Below are 18,196 nucleotides of genomic sequence, written 5' to 3'. Positions count from 1 at the left end.
TGTCTGCTATCCCCTGTCATTCGTTAAACTCTAATTACTTTACCAAGGCCATAATGGAGCATTTAAAGTGCAATGACAATCAGAACAAGTTAGTCTCAGTTAGCTAACACAGCGACCTTTGGGTGACACCTTTATAGAGCTGGCCATGAGTCTGTGGATGCCACCGAGATCAATAGCCAGTCTTCATACACACACAATCTCACACGCACACGAAAAGCAGAGATTTTAGAGGTGACATTGGCTCAGACCCAGCTCCCTCATAAGAAGGTGCAATAAAGTTATTATGTCTCCATAAACTGTGAAGAAAATAACATAATCCCTAAACCATATCTTTATACAGGCTGGTAATCAAAGTTGTATAGGAGATATTGCAGGGTTATATATGTCAAATCCCACACATTTCCAGGATTTATGGACCAAGAGAATTTGTACATGCTTTATGACATGTCTTGTTGAGATCAGGTCAAAGGCCCTCAGAAACACAGTGAATTACAATACAACACTTTCTCAGATTATCACAGCTGAGACAGGTTTTTCTGTTAGTCTAGACATGACCTTTAGCACAAGAGCGTTTTCAAACACGCGTTTGTGTTCAGTGTGCGAGTGTATATCCGCGTTGTAATTGTGTGCAAGTCTTTTTGTGTGTAAAATCAAACTTTATTTGCCACATGTGCCGAATACAACAAGTTTAGACTTTATCGTCAAATGCTTAATTAAAAGTTCAAGAAGAAGAAAATATTTACCAAGTAGGCTTAAATAAAAAGTAACACAATAAGAATAATGAGGCTATATACAGGGGGCACCGGTACCGAGTCAGTGTGCAGGGGTACAGGCTAGTTGAGGTAATCTGTACATGTAGGTGGGGGCGAAGTGACTATGCATAGGTAACAAACAAACAGCGAGTAGCAGCAGTGTATGGAGGGGGGGAGGTGTCAATGTAAATTGTCCGGTGGCGATTTTTATGAATTGTTCAGCAGTCTAATGGCTTGGGGGTAGAAGCTGTTGAGGAGCCTTTTGGTCCTAGACTTGGTGCTCCGGTACCGCTTGCCGTGCGGTAGCAGAGAAAACGGTCTATAACTTGGGTGACTGGAGTCTCTGACAATTTTATGGGCTTTCCTCTGACACCGCCTATTATATAGGTCCTGGATGTCAGGAAGCTTGGCCCCAGTGATGTACTGATGTACTGGGGCACTACCCTCTGTAGCGCCTTACGGTCAGATGCCGAGCAGTTGCCATACCAGGTGGTGATGCAACCGGTCAGGATGCCCTCAATGGTGCAGCTGTAGAACATTTTGAGGATCTAGGGACGCATGCCAAATCTTTTCAGTCTCCTGAGGGGCAAAAGGTTTTGTCGTGCCCTCTTCATGACTGTCTTGGTATGTTTGGACCATGATAGTTTGTTGGTGATGTGGACACCAAGGAACTTGAAACTCTCGACCCGCTCCACTACAGCCCCGTCGATGTTAATGGGGGCCTGTTCGGCCCGCCTTTTCCTATAGTCCACAATCAGCTTTTTGTGTCTGCGTCTGTGTGTTTATGGACTGTTTTTATGCCAGCGGACTCCAATTCAGTAGCTCTCCAGGATCGTTGAAGATCACTGTGTGTATGCAACAAGCTCCCAGTCTCATTGTAGAATTAGAAATTCATCCACGTTCTCCAAACATCAAATTTTGACGTGTTAAAAACCCAAAATAAAACTGGTATTACACCCATGCACCATTCCAACTCACAATAGGGGTGTGAAAGTTTAAACAACATCGGGATCGTTAACGTTTAGAAAAAAATCCCTAACCTAAATTAGAATTTTTTTTTTACATCACATTTTACAAAAAATGATCTAATTAACACAAAACTACCACTAACAGGCACGATCATCATCATCATCATAAAGGGAAAAATACAAATTAAACAAATACCTAATGCGAGGTGGATTTGAGCTACAGTGGCAGTAGAGATGCACCTGTTGCTGACAACAGTGTGATAAGAGACAGAGTGAGAAAATCACAGCGCTGATTACAGAAATGATTGCAGATGATTTGCAGCCATTGTCAATGGTAAAGGATGTTGGCTTCAATACCCTAATGGCATATCTAGAATCAGACTTGTTGGACGTCTATGAACATTCCGTCATAGATCACTGCAACGATCCATCACATTGATGAGAAGTGGGACACGAAGTACGTACTGACAACATGGAGGAGAGGCACACAACGGAGACCCTAAAATGGTATTAATACCATTTTTGCTGAGTGGGTTTGGGACAGCAGTAAAGTTAGCGCCATCTGTTAGTGTTTCCAGTAGTTACCACAGCCACAATGTTAAAATTGGATATATCATAAAAATGAATGTAAACTGTAACATTTTTTGGGGTCTTAATGTAAGGCTAGGGTTAGGCATAAGGATAGCAGTGTGGTTCATTTGATGGTTAAAGTTAGAATCACATTTTAAGAAGAACAGTTGTAGAAATAGGCAGGCTTTATGACTTTGTGGCTATGGTAACTAGTGACGACCAGTAGGTAGGTATAATCCAGGACTGCGGTAGAATGAACTGCATCGCCCCCTAGCGGTCACATACAGAACCACATCTGAATTGTGAATTTGACATTTAAAAAAAATAAAAATTTAAACGTTGAAACGATTTAAAAAAATGCCGGTTTAAACTTTAAGCGAAATTGTACATTTGTCACATCCCTAATACACAGCGCCCTAGCAAAACCTAATCCTACGTGACTAATAGTGCTCACCGCTGCCCCTAGTGGCTGGTTTTGAAGGCATTTCCCGACGTCCTCAGGACATGGATAAACGTCCAATTTCAACGCCAATCTGAATGACCTGGCTGGCGTAAAGACTACATCTGTGCGCACATATGGATTGTATATGTGCACGTGTGTGTATAAGTACCTCGTGTACCTCGTTCTCGTGGCTGGAGCCGATGTTGAGCATGGCCATGGGGCTGTTGGGGGCGCTGTTTCCTGTGATGAGCTGCTCTGTACGGAGCAGGGGGGAGTGGTGGGGAGGGGGAGGGGAGGGCTGCACCACACCTGTTACTGCATGCACCGTCTGCACAGAGAGGAGAGAGGGAGGAGTGTGTGTGTGTTGAAGAAAGAGGGAGGAAGGGACAGACAGACAGACAGACAGACAGACAGACAGACAGACAGACAGACAGACAGACAGACAGACAGACAGACAGAAAGAAAGGACAGGCACAGACAGCGAGGTACCTGCTTGGTGGCGTAGGTGGTGGAGAGGTACTCCTTCACCTGTTGTCTCTGGGACTGGCGGATGTGGTAGTCTGTAGGATTCTCCAAGTGAGTCTGGACCTGTACACACACAGGTAACACAGCACACCAAGGGTTAATCACGCAGTTCACATCAAACTGCTCATCATTTTAGGCATACATTAGTGAATTCTCTCTTAAACATGTTATTCAACATTGCGTACTGGTTGTCCATTGGGTATGACCCACAACAGTAGGCCTATGTTGTTCATGGAACCACAACACTGTTCCTGTAATCCTACAGTAGAGCCCATAGTAAAGCCCATAGTAAGTCCCCAGGCCTGACCAGGGGTGTAGGAGTAGTGTAGAGAATAGGGCAAGGGGGGTACTGTTATGGCTTGGCCTCATTCTTTCACATCAAAGAGCAGAGATCAGCGATTCCTTATGCTCTTACTACTCTAAGAGATGACCCCCCCCCCCCCCCACACACACACACACACACACACACACACACGTCAGATTGTATAACACACCACAGGGGTATACTACCCTTTCAGTTTTTTGGAAAGATAAGCTTAAAATGGGCATGGCCTAATTGACTGAACAACCAAAAATACAGTGTAGCTTTCTTAATGAACCAGAAAACCAATAGCTATTTCTGGTTGCTTATCAAAATTAGCTGGCTAAGTCATTGATCCTGCTTTGTCGTATACCCCTCTAGATTATATCAAAATGGGGTGAAGTAGGCCTATTTACAGCCGTTAATAAGCTACGGTACTGATCGATTAGTGCGTGCCTATTTGTGTGTGTGTGTGTGTGTGTGTGTGTGTGTATCCATGAGTAAGTGTGGGTGTGTTTATTTACAGTTGAATAACTGTCAGCTTAAAGAGTGTCAGTGACACATTGCCATGGGCCCACAAGGACTAAACAGTAACCGCAACTATTGACATACCAAATGTCTCACTGTCAGAACAAATAAACTCCACATGCACTAAGTGAAAGGAATGACAAGTAGACTGTCTTCAACCAACAACTGTCAACAGTACAGAGGTGGAGATATAGAGTGGAGCATTGCTCACTACTTGGAGGAAATACATTTCAACACTGATGCATAGTTTTAAACACCCACCTTCGCCTCTCCTTACATTTACACACACACTTATACAGTATGAACCCACTACACAGACAGAAACAGAGAGACAGTGACAGAGCGACAGTGACAGAGAGACAATGACAGGAAGACCCGTATGTACACTCCACACGTATCTGTGGAATCAGGCAAAATGTTAGCTAACCTTTATCTCCTTGCTTCTGACATACAGTATCTTACTCTCCTGTCTGTCATCTCTCTCCACACACACACACACACACACACCATGATGAAGACTGATTCTCCAGCACCCTACCTTGTTGCTGTTCCACCGCATTTTTCTCTTTCTATCTCTATCTCCCTCTGTTTTCTTCTCTCCGTCTTTGCTGAATCGACCTCTCTCCAGTCCAGTCCAGCTAGCAGCACTGATCCAGTCCTGACCACCTCCACTCCTCCCAGGGAGGTGCTCAGTGAGGCTGGCTGGCTGGCTGACCCTCAGCAACACGTGAGAGGATTACCCCTACTCCTAAATCCCCCTCTCTTGCTCTGCCTGAACCTCTCCCCTCTTTCTCTCTCCATTTTTCTATTCCCTAAATCTCCCCATTCTTTATCAACTCCAGTGTGCATTTTCTTTTTCACAAATCCCCATTCTCTTTTTCACATATCCCCTCTCCATTCTTCATCTTCCATTTTCCCTTCTCTATCCCCTCTCCCCATCTCCCCTCTTGACACAGTGCACTTGTAATGAATTTAAACGTGAATCCTAATTTAAGATTGGCACATGTACCCAAAATGTTTTCCCAAATCTCCTATTGACATCATTGCACGATTTAGGTGAAAGTCAGAGTTATGTGCCTGTATTTCAAGCTAGTCAGTAGGTTAGGACCACTACAGTAGACCAGGCCGGGGCCAGGAGAGCTGTATTTGGGTGAGTTGGTGTTTGAGATGTGGGTGGGTATTGTGGATGTGGGTGTCTGTTTGATCTGCAGCAGCAGCACAGCCCATATGAAACTTTCCTTAAGTTTTTCCGCCGATTTCCTTCCTTCCCTCCCCTTGACCCTGCCTCCCTCCACCCTCTGATGTGGGTGTTGATTGAATGTGCACGATCCCAGAGAACAAAAACACATCTACTCTATGTCTTACCTTGAGCACCTCAACAGGAACCTGCATGCTCTGGTAGTGTTGTGGAGCGTTGATGGCGGGGCTGGGTGCAGGGGCAGACATACTCTGCTGTTGTATGTACTGCAGCGCCGCATTCTGCTGCAGTTGCCGCTCCCGCTGCTCCTCCTGCTGCAGCTGGTCTCGCATCAGCTGACAATACATACATCACTCAGTCAGTACATGAATCAGTCCGTCAGTCAATCCATCCGTCAACACATCTGTCAACACATCTGTCAGTCCGTCAGTCTGTCAGTCAACACATCCGTCCATCAGGCAATCCGTCCATCAGTCAACACAGTAGTCAGTCAGTCAACACATCAATCAATCCGTCCGTCAGTCAGTCAGTCAGTCAACCCGTTCGTCCGTCAACACTCCCATCCGTTCGTCCACACATCCGTCCATCCACACGTCAGTCCGTCCATCAACACGCCAGTCCGTCAACACAACAGTCAGTCAGTACGTCAGTCAGTTAAAACGTCAAGTCGGTCAGTCAACACATCCATCAACACGTCCGTCCGTCAGGCAATCTGTCCATCAGTCAACACATTAGTCAGTCAGTCAACACATCAATCAATCAATCCATCAGTCAACATGTCAGTCAGCCAGTCAACCCGTTCGTCCGTCAACACTCCCATCCGTCCGTCCACACGTCTGTCAGCCCACACGTCAGTCAGTCCACACGTCAGTACGTCTGTCAACACGCCAGTCCATCCATCCGTCAACACAACAGTCAGTCAGTACGTCAGTCAGTTAAACCGTCAAGTCGGTCAGTCAGTCAGCCAACACATCAGTCAGTACGTCAGTCAGTCAACACGTCAGTCAGTCAACACATCAGTCAGTCGACACGTTAGTCAGTCAACATGTCCGTCAGTCAGTCAACATGTCCGTCAGTCAGTCAACACATCAGTCATTCGACACGTTAGTCAGTCAACATGTCCGTCAGTCAACATGTCCGTCAGTTAGTCAACACGTCAGTCAGTCAACACGTCCTTCAGTCAGTTAACACATCCTTCAGTCAACACGTCATTCAGTCAGTCAACACGCCAGTCAGTCAGTCAACAAATCCGTCAGTCAGTCAACACATCCATCAGTCAGTCAACACATACGTCAGTCAGTCAACACATACGTCAGAAAGTCAACACATACGTCAGAAAGTCAACACGTCAGAAAGTCAACACGTCACTCAGTCAGTACGTCAGTCAGTCAGTCAGTCAACACGTCAGTAAGTCAACACGTCAGTAAGTAAACATCACTCAGTCAGTACGTCAGTCGGTATGTCAGTCAACATGTCAGTCGGTCAGTACGTCAGTCAGTCAACACATCAGTCAGGCAGTCAACACATCAGTCAGTCAACAAGTCACTCAGTCAGTACGTCAGTCGGTCAACATGTCAGTCAGTCAACATGTCAGTCTGTCAGTACATCAATCAGTCAACACATCAGTCAGTCAACACGTCCGTCATTCAGTCAGCCAACACGTCCGTCCGTCCATCAGTCAGTCAGTCAACACGTCCGTCCATCAGTCAGTCAACACTTCCGTCTGTCAGTCAACACATCCGTCAGTCAGTCAACACATCCGTCAGTCATTCAGTCAACACATCCGTCAGTCAGTCAGTCAACACATCTGTCAGTCAATACGAGTCAGTCAATACGACAGTCAGTCAATACGACAGTCAGTCAACACATCCATCAATCAGTCAACACATCCGTCAGTCAGTCAACACATCAGTCAGTAAGTCAACACATCAGTCAGTCAGTCAGTCAGTCAGTATGCCAGTCAGTATGTCAGTCAGTCAGTATGTCAGTCAGTACATCAGTCAACACGTCAGTCAACACTTCCGATTGTCAGTCAGTCAACACATCCCTCAGTCAGTCAGTCAACCCATCCGTCACTCAGTCAACACATCCGTCACTCAGTCAACATATCCGTCACTCAGTCAACACACATCAGTACGTCAGTCAGTACGTCAGTAAATCAGCAACACTTCACTCATTTAACACATCCGTCAGTAAGTCAACACATCCGTCAGTCAGTGGGTCAATACATCCGTCAGTCAACACGTCCGTCAGTCAGTCAACACGTCCGTCAGTCAGTCAACACGTTCGTCAGTCAGTCAACACGTCCGTCAGTCAGTCAACACGTCCGTCAGTCAGTCAACACGTCCGTCAGTCAGTCAACACGTCCGTCAGACAACATGTCTGTCAGTCAGTCAATACGTCAGTCAGTCAACATCAACATGTCAGTCAACACATCAGTCAACGTCAACACGTCAGTCAGTCAACACATCAGTAAGTACGCCAGTACGTCAGTCAACACACCAGTCAGTCAGTACGTCAGTCAACACATCAGTCAGTAACTTAATCAGTCAGTACATTAGTCAGTCAACACATTTGTCAGTCAGTCAACACGTCTATCAGTACGTCAGTCAACACGCCAGTCAGTCAACACGTCAGTCAGTATGTCAGTCAACACATCAGTCAGTCAATCAACATGTCAGTCAACGTCAACACATCAGTCAACACGTGAGTCAGTACGTAAGTCAGTCAATCAACACTACAGTCAGTCAACACATCAGTCAGTCAACACGTCCGTCAGTCAGTCAACACATCTGTCAGTCAGTTAGTCAACATGTTAGTACATCAGTTAGTCACGTCAGTACGTCAGTCAACACATCAATATGTCATACAGTCAACACATCAGTACGTCAACAAGTCAGTCAGTATGTCAGTCAACAAGACAGTCAGTCAGTACATCAGTCAACAAGTCAGTCAGTAAGTACATCAGTCAACATATCAGTCAGTTAACACGTCAATCAGTCAGTACATTAGTCAGTCAACACGTCAGTCAGTCAGTCAACACGTCAGTCAGTCAGTCAAAACGTCTATCAGTATGTCAGTCAACACGTCTGTCAGTACGTACGTCAGTCAGCACATCAGTCAGTACGTCAGTCAACAAGTCAGTCAGTACGTCAGTCAACAAGTCAGTCAACAAGTCAGTCAACACGTCAGTCAGTCAGTCAACACGTCAGTCAGTCAGTCAACACGTCAGTCAGTCAATCAACACGTCAGTCAGACATCAGTCAACACATCCGTCAGTTGGTCAACACATCCATCAGTTGGTCAACACATCCGTCAGTCGGTCAGTCAACACATCCCTCAGTCAAAACGTCAGTCAGTCAGTCAACATGTCAGTAGGTACATCAGTCAGTATGTCAGTCAACACATCCGTCAGTATGTCAGTCAACACATCCGTCAGTCAGTCAGTCAACACGTCTGTCAGTCAGTCAGTCAACACGTCTGTCAGTCAGTCAGTCAACACATCCGTCAGTCAGTCAACACGTCAGTCAGTCAGTCAACACGTCAGTCAGTCACTCAGTCAGTCAACACATCCGTCAGTCAGTCAACACATACGTCAGTCAGTCAGTCAACACATCCGTCAGTCAATACGTCAGTCAGTCAACACATCCATCAGTCAGTCAACACATCCATCAGTAAGTCAACATATCAGTCAGTCAACACATCCGTCAGTAAGTCAACATATCAGTCAGTCAACATGTCAGTCAGTCAACACGTCAGTCAACACATCCGTCAGTCAGTCAACACATCCGTCAGTCAACAGACAGTCAACATGTCAGTCAGAGAGTCAACACGTCAGTCAGTCAGTCAACACATCAGTCAGTCAGTCAACATGTCAGTAGTACATCAGTCAACACATAACTCAACACATCAGTCAACACAGCTGTCAGTCAGTCAACATGTCAGTCAGTCAGTCAACATGTCAGTCAGTCAGTCAACACATCCGTCAGTCAGTCAAAACATCCGTCAGTCAGTCAACACATCCATCAGTCAGTCAACACATGTCAGTCGGTATGTCAGTCAATCAAGACGCAGTCAGTCAGTACGTCAGTCAACAAATTCGTCAACACATCCATCAGTTCAGTCAACACGTCAGTCATTCAGTCAACACGTCCGTCAGTCAACACATCCGTCAGTCAGTCAACACATCCGTCAGTCAATCAGTCAACACATCCATCAGTCAGTCAGTCAACACATCCGTCAGTCAACACGTCAGTCAGTCAACACGTCAGTCGGCACATCAGTCAACACATCAGTCAACACATCAGTCAGTCAGTCAACACGTCAGTCAGTATCTCAGTCAACACGTCCGTCAGTCAACACATCCGTCAGTCAGTCAACACATCCATCAGTCAGTCAACACCTCAGTCAGTCAACACGCAGTCAGTCAGTCAACATGTCAGTAGTACATCAGTCAACACATCAGTCAGTCAGTCAGTCAACACGCAGTCAGTCAGTCAACACCTCAGTCAGTCAACACGCAGTCAGTCAACACGTCAGTCGGCACATCAGTCAACACATCAGTCAACACATCAGTCAGTCATTCAACATGTCAGTCAGTATCTCAGTCAACACGTCCGTCAGTCAACACATCCGTCAGTCAGTCAACACATCCATCAGTCAGTCAACACCTCAGTCAGTCAACACGCAGTCAGTCAGTCAACATGTCAGTAGTACATCAGTCAACACATCAGTCAGTCAGTCAGTCAACACGCAGTCAGTCAGTCAGCACCTCAGTCAGTCAACACGCAGTCAGTCAACATGTCAGTAGTACATCAGTCAACACATCAGTCAGTCAGTCAGTCAACACGCAGTCAGTCAGTCAACTTGTCAGTCAGTACATCAGTCAACACATCTGTCAGTTCAGTCAACACGTCCGTCACACCAGTCAACACGTCCGTCACACCAGTCAACACGTCCGTCACACCAGTCAACACATCTGTCAGTCAATCAACACGTCCTTCAGTCAATCAACACGTCCTTCAGTCAGTCAGTACGTCAGTCAGTACGTCAGTCAGTCAACACATCAGTCAGTCAGTCAGTCAACCCGTTCGTCCGTCAACACTCCCATCCGTTCGTCCACACATCCGTCCATCCACACGTCAGTCCGTCCATCAACACGCCAGTCCGTCAACACAACAGTCAGTCAGTACGTCAGTCAGTTAAAACGTCAAGTCGGTCAGTCAACACATCCATCAACACGTCCGTCCGTCAGGCAATCTGTCCATCAGTCAACACATTAGTCAGTCAGTCAACACATCAATCAATCAATCCATCAGTCAACATGTCAGTCAGTCAGTCAACCCGTTCGTCCGTCAACACTCCCATCCGTCCGTCCACACGTCTGTCAGCCCACACGTCAGTCAGTCCACACGTCAGTACGTCTGTCAACACGCCAGTCCATCCATCCGTCAACACAACAGTCAGTCAGTACGTCAGTCAGTTAAACCGTCAAGTCGGTCAGTCAGTCAGCCAACACATCAGTCAGTACGTCAGTCAGTCAACACGTCAGTCAGTCAACACATCAGTCAGTCGACATGTTAGTCAGTCAACATGTCCGTCAGTCAGTCAACATGTCCGTCAGTCAGTCAACACATCAGTCATTCGACACGTTAGTCAGTCAACATGTCCGTCAGTCAACATGTCCGTCAGTTAGTCAACACGTCAGTCAGTCAACACGTCCTTCAGTCAGTTAACACATCCTTCAGTCAACACGTCATTCAGTCAGTCAACACGCCAGTCAGTCAGTCAACAAATCCGTCAGTCAGTCAACACATCCATCAGTCAGTCAACACATACGTCAGTCAGTCAACACATACGTCAGAAAGTCAACACATACGTCAGAAAGTCAACACGTCAGAAAGTCAACACGTCACTCAGTCAGTACGTCAGTCAGTCAGTCAGTCAACACGTCAGTAAGTCAACACGTCAGTAAGTAAACATCACTCAGTCAGTACGTCAGTCGGTATGTCAGTCAACATGTCAGTCGGTCAGTACGTCAGTCAGTCAACACATCAGTCAGGCAGTCAACACATCAGTCAGTCAACAAGTCACTCAGTCAGTACGTCAGTCGGTCAACATGTCAGTCAGTCAACATGTCAGTCTGTCAGTACATCAATCAGTCAACACATCAGTCAGTCAACACGTCCGTCATTCAGTCAGCCAACACGTCCGTCCGTCCATCAGTCAGTCAGTCAACACGTCCGTCCATCAGTCAGTCAACACTTCCGTCTGTCAGTCAACACATCCGTCAGTCAGTCAACACATCCGTCAGTCATTCAGTCAACACATCCGTCAGTCAGTCAGTCAACACATCTGTCAGTCAATACGAGTCAGTCAATACGACAGTCAGTCAATACGACAGTCAGTCAACACATCCATCAATCAGTCAACACATCCGTCAGTCAGTCAACACATCAGTCAGTAAGTCAACACATCAGTCAGTCAGTCAGTCAGTCAGTATGCCAGTCAGTATGTCAGTCAGTCAGTATGTCAGTCAGTACATCAGTCAACACGTCAGTCAACACTTCCGATTGTCAGTCAGTCAACACATCCCTCAGTCAGTCAGTCAACCCATCCGTCACTCAGTCAACACATCCGTCACTCAGTCAACATATCCGTCACTCAGTCAACACACATCAGTACGTCAGTCAGTACGTCAGTAAATCAGCAACACTTCACTCATTTAACACATCCGTCAGTAAGTCAACACATCCGTCAGTCAGTGGGTCAATACATCCGTCAGTCAACACGTCCGTCAGTCAGTCAACACGTCCGTCAGTCAGTCAACACGTTCGTCAGTCAGTCAACACGTCCGTCAGTCAGTCAACACGTCCGTCAGTCAGTCAACACGTCCGTCAGTCAGTCAACACGTCCGTCAGACAACATGTCTGTCAGTCAGTCAATACGTCAGTCAGTCAACATCAACATGTCAGTCAACACATCAGTCAACGTCAACACGTCAGTCAGTCAACACATCAGTAAGTACGCCAGTACGTCAGTCAACACACCAGTCAGTCAGTACGTCAGTCAACACATCAGTCAGTAACTTAATCAGTCAGTACATTAGTCAGTCAACACATTTGTCAGTCAGTCAACACGTCTATCAGTACGTCAGTCAACACGCCAGTCAGTCAACACGTCAGTCAGTATGTCAGTCAACACATCAGTCAGTCAATCAACATGTCAGTCAACGTCAACACATCAGTCAACACGTGAGTCAGTACGTAAGTCAGTCAATCAACACTACAGTCAGTCAACACATCAGTCAGTCAACACGTCCGTCAGTCAGTCAACACATCTGTCAGTCAGTTAGTCAACATGTTAGTACATCAGTTAGTCACGTCAGTACGTCAGTCAACACATCAATATGTCATACAGTCAACACATCAGTACGTCAACAAGTCAGTCAGTATGTCAGTCAACAAGACAGTCAGTCAGTACATCAGTCAACAAGTCAGTCAGTAAGTACATCAGTCAACATATCAGTCAGTTAACACGTCAATCAGTCAGTACATTAGTCAGTCAACACGTCAGTCAGTCAGTCAACACGTCAGTCAGTCAGTCAAAACGTCTATCAGTATGTCAGTCAACACGTCTGTCAGTACGTACGTCAGTCAGCACATCAGTCAGTACGTCAGTCAACAAGTCAGTCAGTACGTCAGTCAACAAGTCAGTCAACAAGTCAGTCAACACGTCAGTCAGTCAGTCAACACGTCAGTCAGTCAATCAACACGTCAGTCAGACATCAGTCAACACATCCGTCAGTTGGTCAACACATCCATCAGTTGGTCAACACATCCGTCAGTCGGTCAGTCAACACATCCCTCAGTCAAAACGTCAGTCAGTCAGTCAACATGTCAGTAGGTACATCAGTCAGTATGTCAGTCAACACATCCGTCAGTATGTCAGTCAACACATCCGTCAGTCAGTCAGTCAACACGTCTGTCAGTCAGTCAGTCAACACGTCTGTCAGTCAGTCAGTCAACACATCCGTCAGTCAGTCAACACGTCAGTCAGTCAGTCAACACGTCAGTCAGTCACTCAGTCAGTCAACACATCCGTCAGTCAGTCAACACATACGTCAGTCAGTCAGTCAACACATCCGTCAGTCAATACGTCAGTCAGTCAACACATCCATCAGTCAGTCAACACATCCATCAGTAAGTCAACATATCAGTCAGTCAACACATCCGTCAGTAAGTCAACATATCAGTCAGTCAACATGTCAGTCAGTCAACACGTCAGTCAACACATCCGTCAGTCAGTCAACACATCCGTCAGTCAACAGACAGTCAACATGTCAGTCAGAGAGTCAACACGTCAGTCAGTCAGTCAACACATCAGTCAGTCAGTCAACATGTCAGTAGTACATCAGTCAACACATCAGTCAACACAGCTGTCAGTCAGTCAACATGTCAGTCAGTCAGTCAACATGTCAGTCAGTCAGTCAACACATCCGTCAGTCAGTCAAAACATCCGTCAGTCAGTCAACACATCCATCAGTCAGTCAACACATGTCAGTCGGTATGTCAGTCAATCAAGACGCAGTCAGTCAGTACGTCAGTCAACAAATTCGTCAACACATCCATCAGTTCAGTCAACACGTCAGTCATTCAGTCAACACGTCCGTCAGTCAACACATCCGTCAGTCAGTCAACACATCCGTCAGTCAATCAGTCAACACATCCATCAGTCAGTCAGTCAACACATCCGTCAGTCAACACGTCAGTCAGTCAACACGTCAGTCGGCACATCAGTCAACACATCAGTCAACACATCAGTCAGTCAGTCAACACGTCAGTCAACATGTCAGTCATTCAACATGTCAGTCAGTATCTCAGTCAACACGTCCGTCAGTCAACACATCCGTCAGTCAGTCAACACATCCGTCAGTCAATCAGTCAACACATCCATCAGTCAGTCAACACCTCAGTCAGTCAACACGCAGTCAGTCAGTCAACATGTCAGTAGTACATCAGTCAACACATCAGTCAGTCAGTCAGTCAACACGCAGTCAGTCAGTCAACTTGTCAGTCAGTACATCAGTCAACACATCTGTCAGTTCAGTCAACACGTCCGTCACACCAGTCAACACGTCCGTCACACCAGTCAACACGTCCGTCACACCAGTCAACACATCTGTCAGTCAATCAACACGTCCTTCAGTCAATCAACACGTCCTTCAGTCAGTCAGTACGTCAGTCAGTACGTCAGTCAGTCAACACATCAGTCAGTCAGTCAGTACATCCGTCAGTCAGTCAACAAATCCATCAGTCAGTCAGTCAACACATCCATCAGTCAGTCAGTCAACACATCCATCAGTCAGTCAATCAACACATCCATCAGTCAGTCAGTCAGTCAACACATCCATCAGTCAGTCAGTCAACACATCCATCAGTCAGTCAATCAACACATCCATCAGTCAGTCAATCAACACATCCATCAGTCAGTCAGTCAACACGCCAGTCAAGCAGTTAACACGTCAGTCAAGCAGTCAATCAGTCAACACGTCAGTCAGTCAACTTGTCAGTCAGGCAACATGTCAGTCAGGCAACATGTCAGTCAGGCAACACGTCCATCAGTCAGGCAACACGTCCATCAGTCAGTCAACACGTCCATCAGTCAGTCAACACGTCCATCAGTCAGTCAACACGTCCATCAGTCAGTCAACACGTCCATCAGTCAGTCAACACGTCATTCAGTCAGTCAACACGTCATTCAGTCAATCAACACGTCATTCAGTCAGACAACACGTCAGTCAGTCAGTCAACACGTCAGTCAGTATGTCAACACGTCAGTCAGTATGTCAACACGTCAGTCAGTATGTCAACACGTATGTCAACACGTCAGTCAGTATGTCAACACGTCAGTCAGTATGTCAACACGTCAGTCAGTCAGTCAGTCAATACGTCAGTCAATACGTCAGTCAGTTAGTCAATACGTCTACTGTATACAGTAATACTGTACATGTCTGTTAACCAATCAATCAAATGAACAATCAATCAGTCCAACATATGTTTACCTGCAGACGCAGCCCTACTCGCGAGGCCATGGCTGGAGGGCGAGGGGGGAGGGGCGTGCAGACGCAGACGCACCACAGTCCAGCTCAGTCAACACGTCAGTCAGTCAACACATCCGTCAGTCAATAGACAGTCAACACGTCAGTCAGACAGTCAACACGTCAGTCAGTCAGTCAACATGTCAGTCAGTCAGTCAGTCAACATGTCAGTCAGTCAACATGTCAGTCAATCAGTCAACACATCCGTCAGTCAATAAGTCAACACATCCATCAGTCAGTCAACACATCCATCAGTCAGTCAACACGTCAGTCAGTATGTCAGTCAATCAAGACGCAGTCAGTCAGTACGTCAGTCAACACATCCGTCAACACTTCCGTCAGTTCAGTCAACACGTCAGTCATTCAGTCAACATGTCCATCAGTCAACACATCCGTCAGTCAGTCAACACATCCGTCAGTCAATCAGTCAACACATCCATCAGTCAGTCAACACATGTCAGTCGGTATGTCAGTCAATCAAGACGCAGTCAGTCAGTACATCAGTCAACATATCCGTCAGTTCAGTCAACACGTCAGTCATTCAGTCAACACGTCAGTCATTCAGTCAACACGTCAGTCGGCACATCAGTCAACACATGTCAGTCAGTCAAAACATCAGTCAGTCAGTCAACACGTCAGTCAACATGTCAGTCATTCAACATGTCAGTCAGTATCTCAGTCAACACGTCCGTCAGTCAGTCAGTCAACACCTCAGTCAGTCAACACGCAGTCAGTCAGTCAACATGTCAGTAGTACATCAGTCAACACGCAGTCAGTCAGTCAACTTGTCAGTCAGTACATCAGTCAACACATCCGTCAGTTCAGTCAACACGTCAGTCATTCAAGTCAACACGTCCGTCACACCGGTCAACACGTCCGTCACACCGGTCAACACGTCCGTCACACCGGTCAACACGTCCGTCACACCGGTCAACACGTCCGTCACACCGGTCAACACGTCCGTCACACCGGTCAACACGTCCGTCACACCAGTCAACACGTCCGTCACACCAGTCAACACGTCCGTCACACCAGTCAACACGTCCGTCAGTCAATCAACACGTCTGTCAGTCAGTCAACACGTCCTTCAGTCAGTCAACACGTCCTTCAGTGAGTCAACACGTCCTTCAGTCAGTCAACACGTCCTTCAGTCAGTCAACACGTCCTTCAGTCAGTCAACACGTCCTTCAGTCAGTCAACACGTCCTTCAGTCAGTACGTCAGTCAGTCAACACATCAGTCAGTCAGTCAGTCCATCCGTCAGTCAGTCAGTACATCCGTCAGTCAGTCAGTCAGTACATCCGTCAGTCAGTCAGTACATCCGTCAGTCAGTCAGTCAGTACATCCGTCAGTCAATCAACACGTCAGTCAGTCAACACATCCGTCAGTCAGTTAGTCAACACATCCGTCAGTCAGTCAACACATCCATCAGTCAGTCAGTCAACACATCCATCCGTCAGTCAGTCAACACATCCATCCATCAGTCAGTCAGTCAACACATCCATCAGTCAGTCAGTCAACACAGTCAACACATCCATCAGTCAGTCAGTCAACACATCCATCAGTCAGTCATTCAACACATCCATCAGTCAGTCAGTCAGTCAACACGTCAGTCAAGCAGTCAACACGTCAGTCAATCAGTCAACACGTCAGTCAGGCAACATGTCTCTCAGGCAACATGTCAGTCAGGCAACACGTCCATCAGTCAGTCAACACGTCCGTCCTCCAGTCAACACGTCCGTCACCCAGTCAACACGTCCGTCAGTCAGTCAATCAACACGTCTGTCAGTCAACACATCCTTCAGTCAGTCAACACATCAGTCAGTACGTCAGTCAGTCAACACGTCAGTCAGTCAGTCAACACGTCAGTCAGTCAGTCCAGTCAGTCCAGTCCAGTCCAGTCCGTCAGTCAGTCAGTCAGTCAGTCAACACGTCAGTCAGTCAACACGTCAGTCAGTCAACACATCCATCAGTCAGTCAGTCAACACATCCAGTCAGTCAGTCAACACATCCATCAACACGTCAGTCAAGCAGTCAACACGTCATGCAGTCAACACGTCAGTCAGTCAACACGTCCATCAGTCAGTCAACACGTCAGTCAGTCAGTCAACACGTCAGTCAGTATGTCAACACGTCATTCAGTCAGTCAACACATCAGTCAGTCAGTCAACACATCAGTCAGTCAGTCAACACGTCAGTCAGTCAGTCAACACGTCAGTCAGTCAGTCAACACGTCAGTCAGTCAATACGTCAGTCAGTCAATACGTCAGTCAGTTAGTCAATACGTCAGTCAGTTAGTCAATACGTCAGTCAATATGTCAGTCAGTCAATACGTCTACTGTATACAGTAATATTGTACATATCTGTTAACCAATCAATCAAATGAACAATCAATCAGTCCAACATATGTTTACCTGCAGACGCAGCCCTACTCGCGAGGCCATGGCTGGAGGGCGAGGGGGGAGGGGGGGGCGTGCAGACGCAGACGCAGACGCACCACAGTCCAGCCCGAGAGAGAGAGGAAGCTGAAGGAAAAAATAGAAAAAAGGTGGTGTTAGAATACTATGTTACAAGGTCACACAGGTCCATCCAGTGTAAGGCCTCATGTCTCAGTGGTCATCAACCACACCAACCCAAAATCACCTAATCATCTACAGAGGAAAACTAGACTACCAATCACATTCATTGCTAATGGATCAATTATTGTAATCAACAAGGACATAATCCACCACCATATCCCTCCAGATGTGTACCCCTGTCTCTCAACAGCTCTAAGTCAGGACAGCTCGAACATACAGTAAATATCTGTACAGT

At 46.6% G+C, this 18,196-nt stretch overlaps 1 protein-coding gene across 3 annotated transcripts in view; it reads right to left on the bottom strand.

Annotated features, from left to right (window-relative positions):
• Positions 1-17,903, bottom strand: part of LOC115188645 (transcription factor EB) — a gene marked incomplete at its 3' end in the record, with an annotated part of 30,304 nt that extends 12,401 nt beyond the window's left edge. The window contains 5 exon segments of one of the 3 annotated variants that reach the window (XM_029747378.1): positions 2,902-3,060; positions 3,222-3,320; positions 5,452-5,619; positions 15,348-15,379; positions 17,797-17,840. In XM_029747378.1, coding sequence (XP_029603238.1) covers positions 2,902-3,060; positions 3,222-3,320; positions 5,452-5,619; positions 15,348-15,377 — 456 coding nt within the window. 3 annotated transcript variants of the gene reach the window in all.
• Between the last annotated feature and the right edge of the window lie 293 nt (positions 17,904-18,196).

This window comes from Salmo trutta, unplaced genomic scaffold (assembly GCF_901001165.1).
Source record: "Salmo trutta unplaced genomic scaffold, fSalTru1.1, whole genome shotgun sequence".
NCBI lineage: Eukaryota > Metazoa > Chordata > Actinopteri > Salmoniformes > Salmonidae > Salmo > Salmo trutta.
The sequence above is the reverse complement of the archived record's forward strand: the minus strand, read 5'-3'. Positions and strand labels throughout refer to the sequence as shown.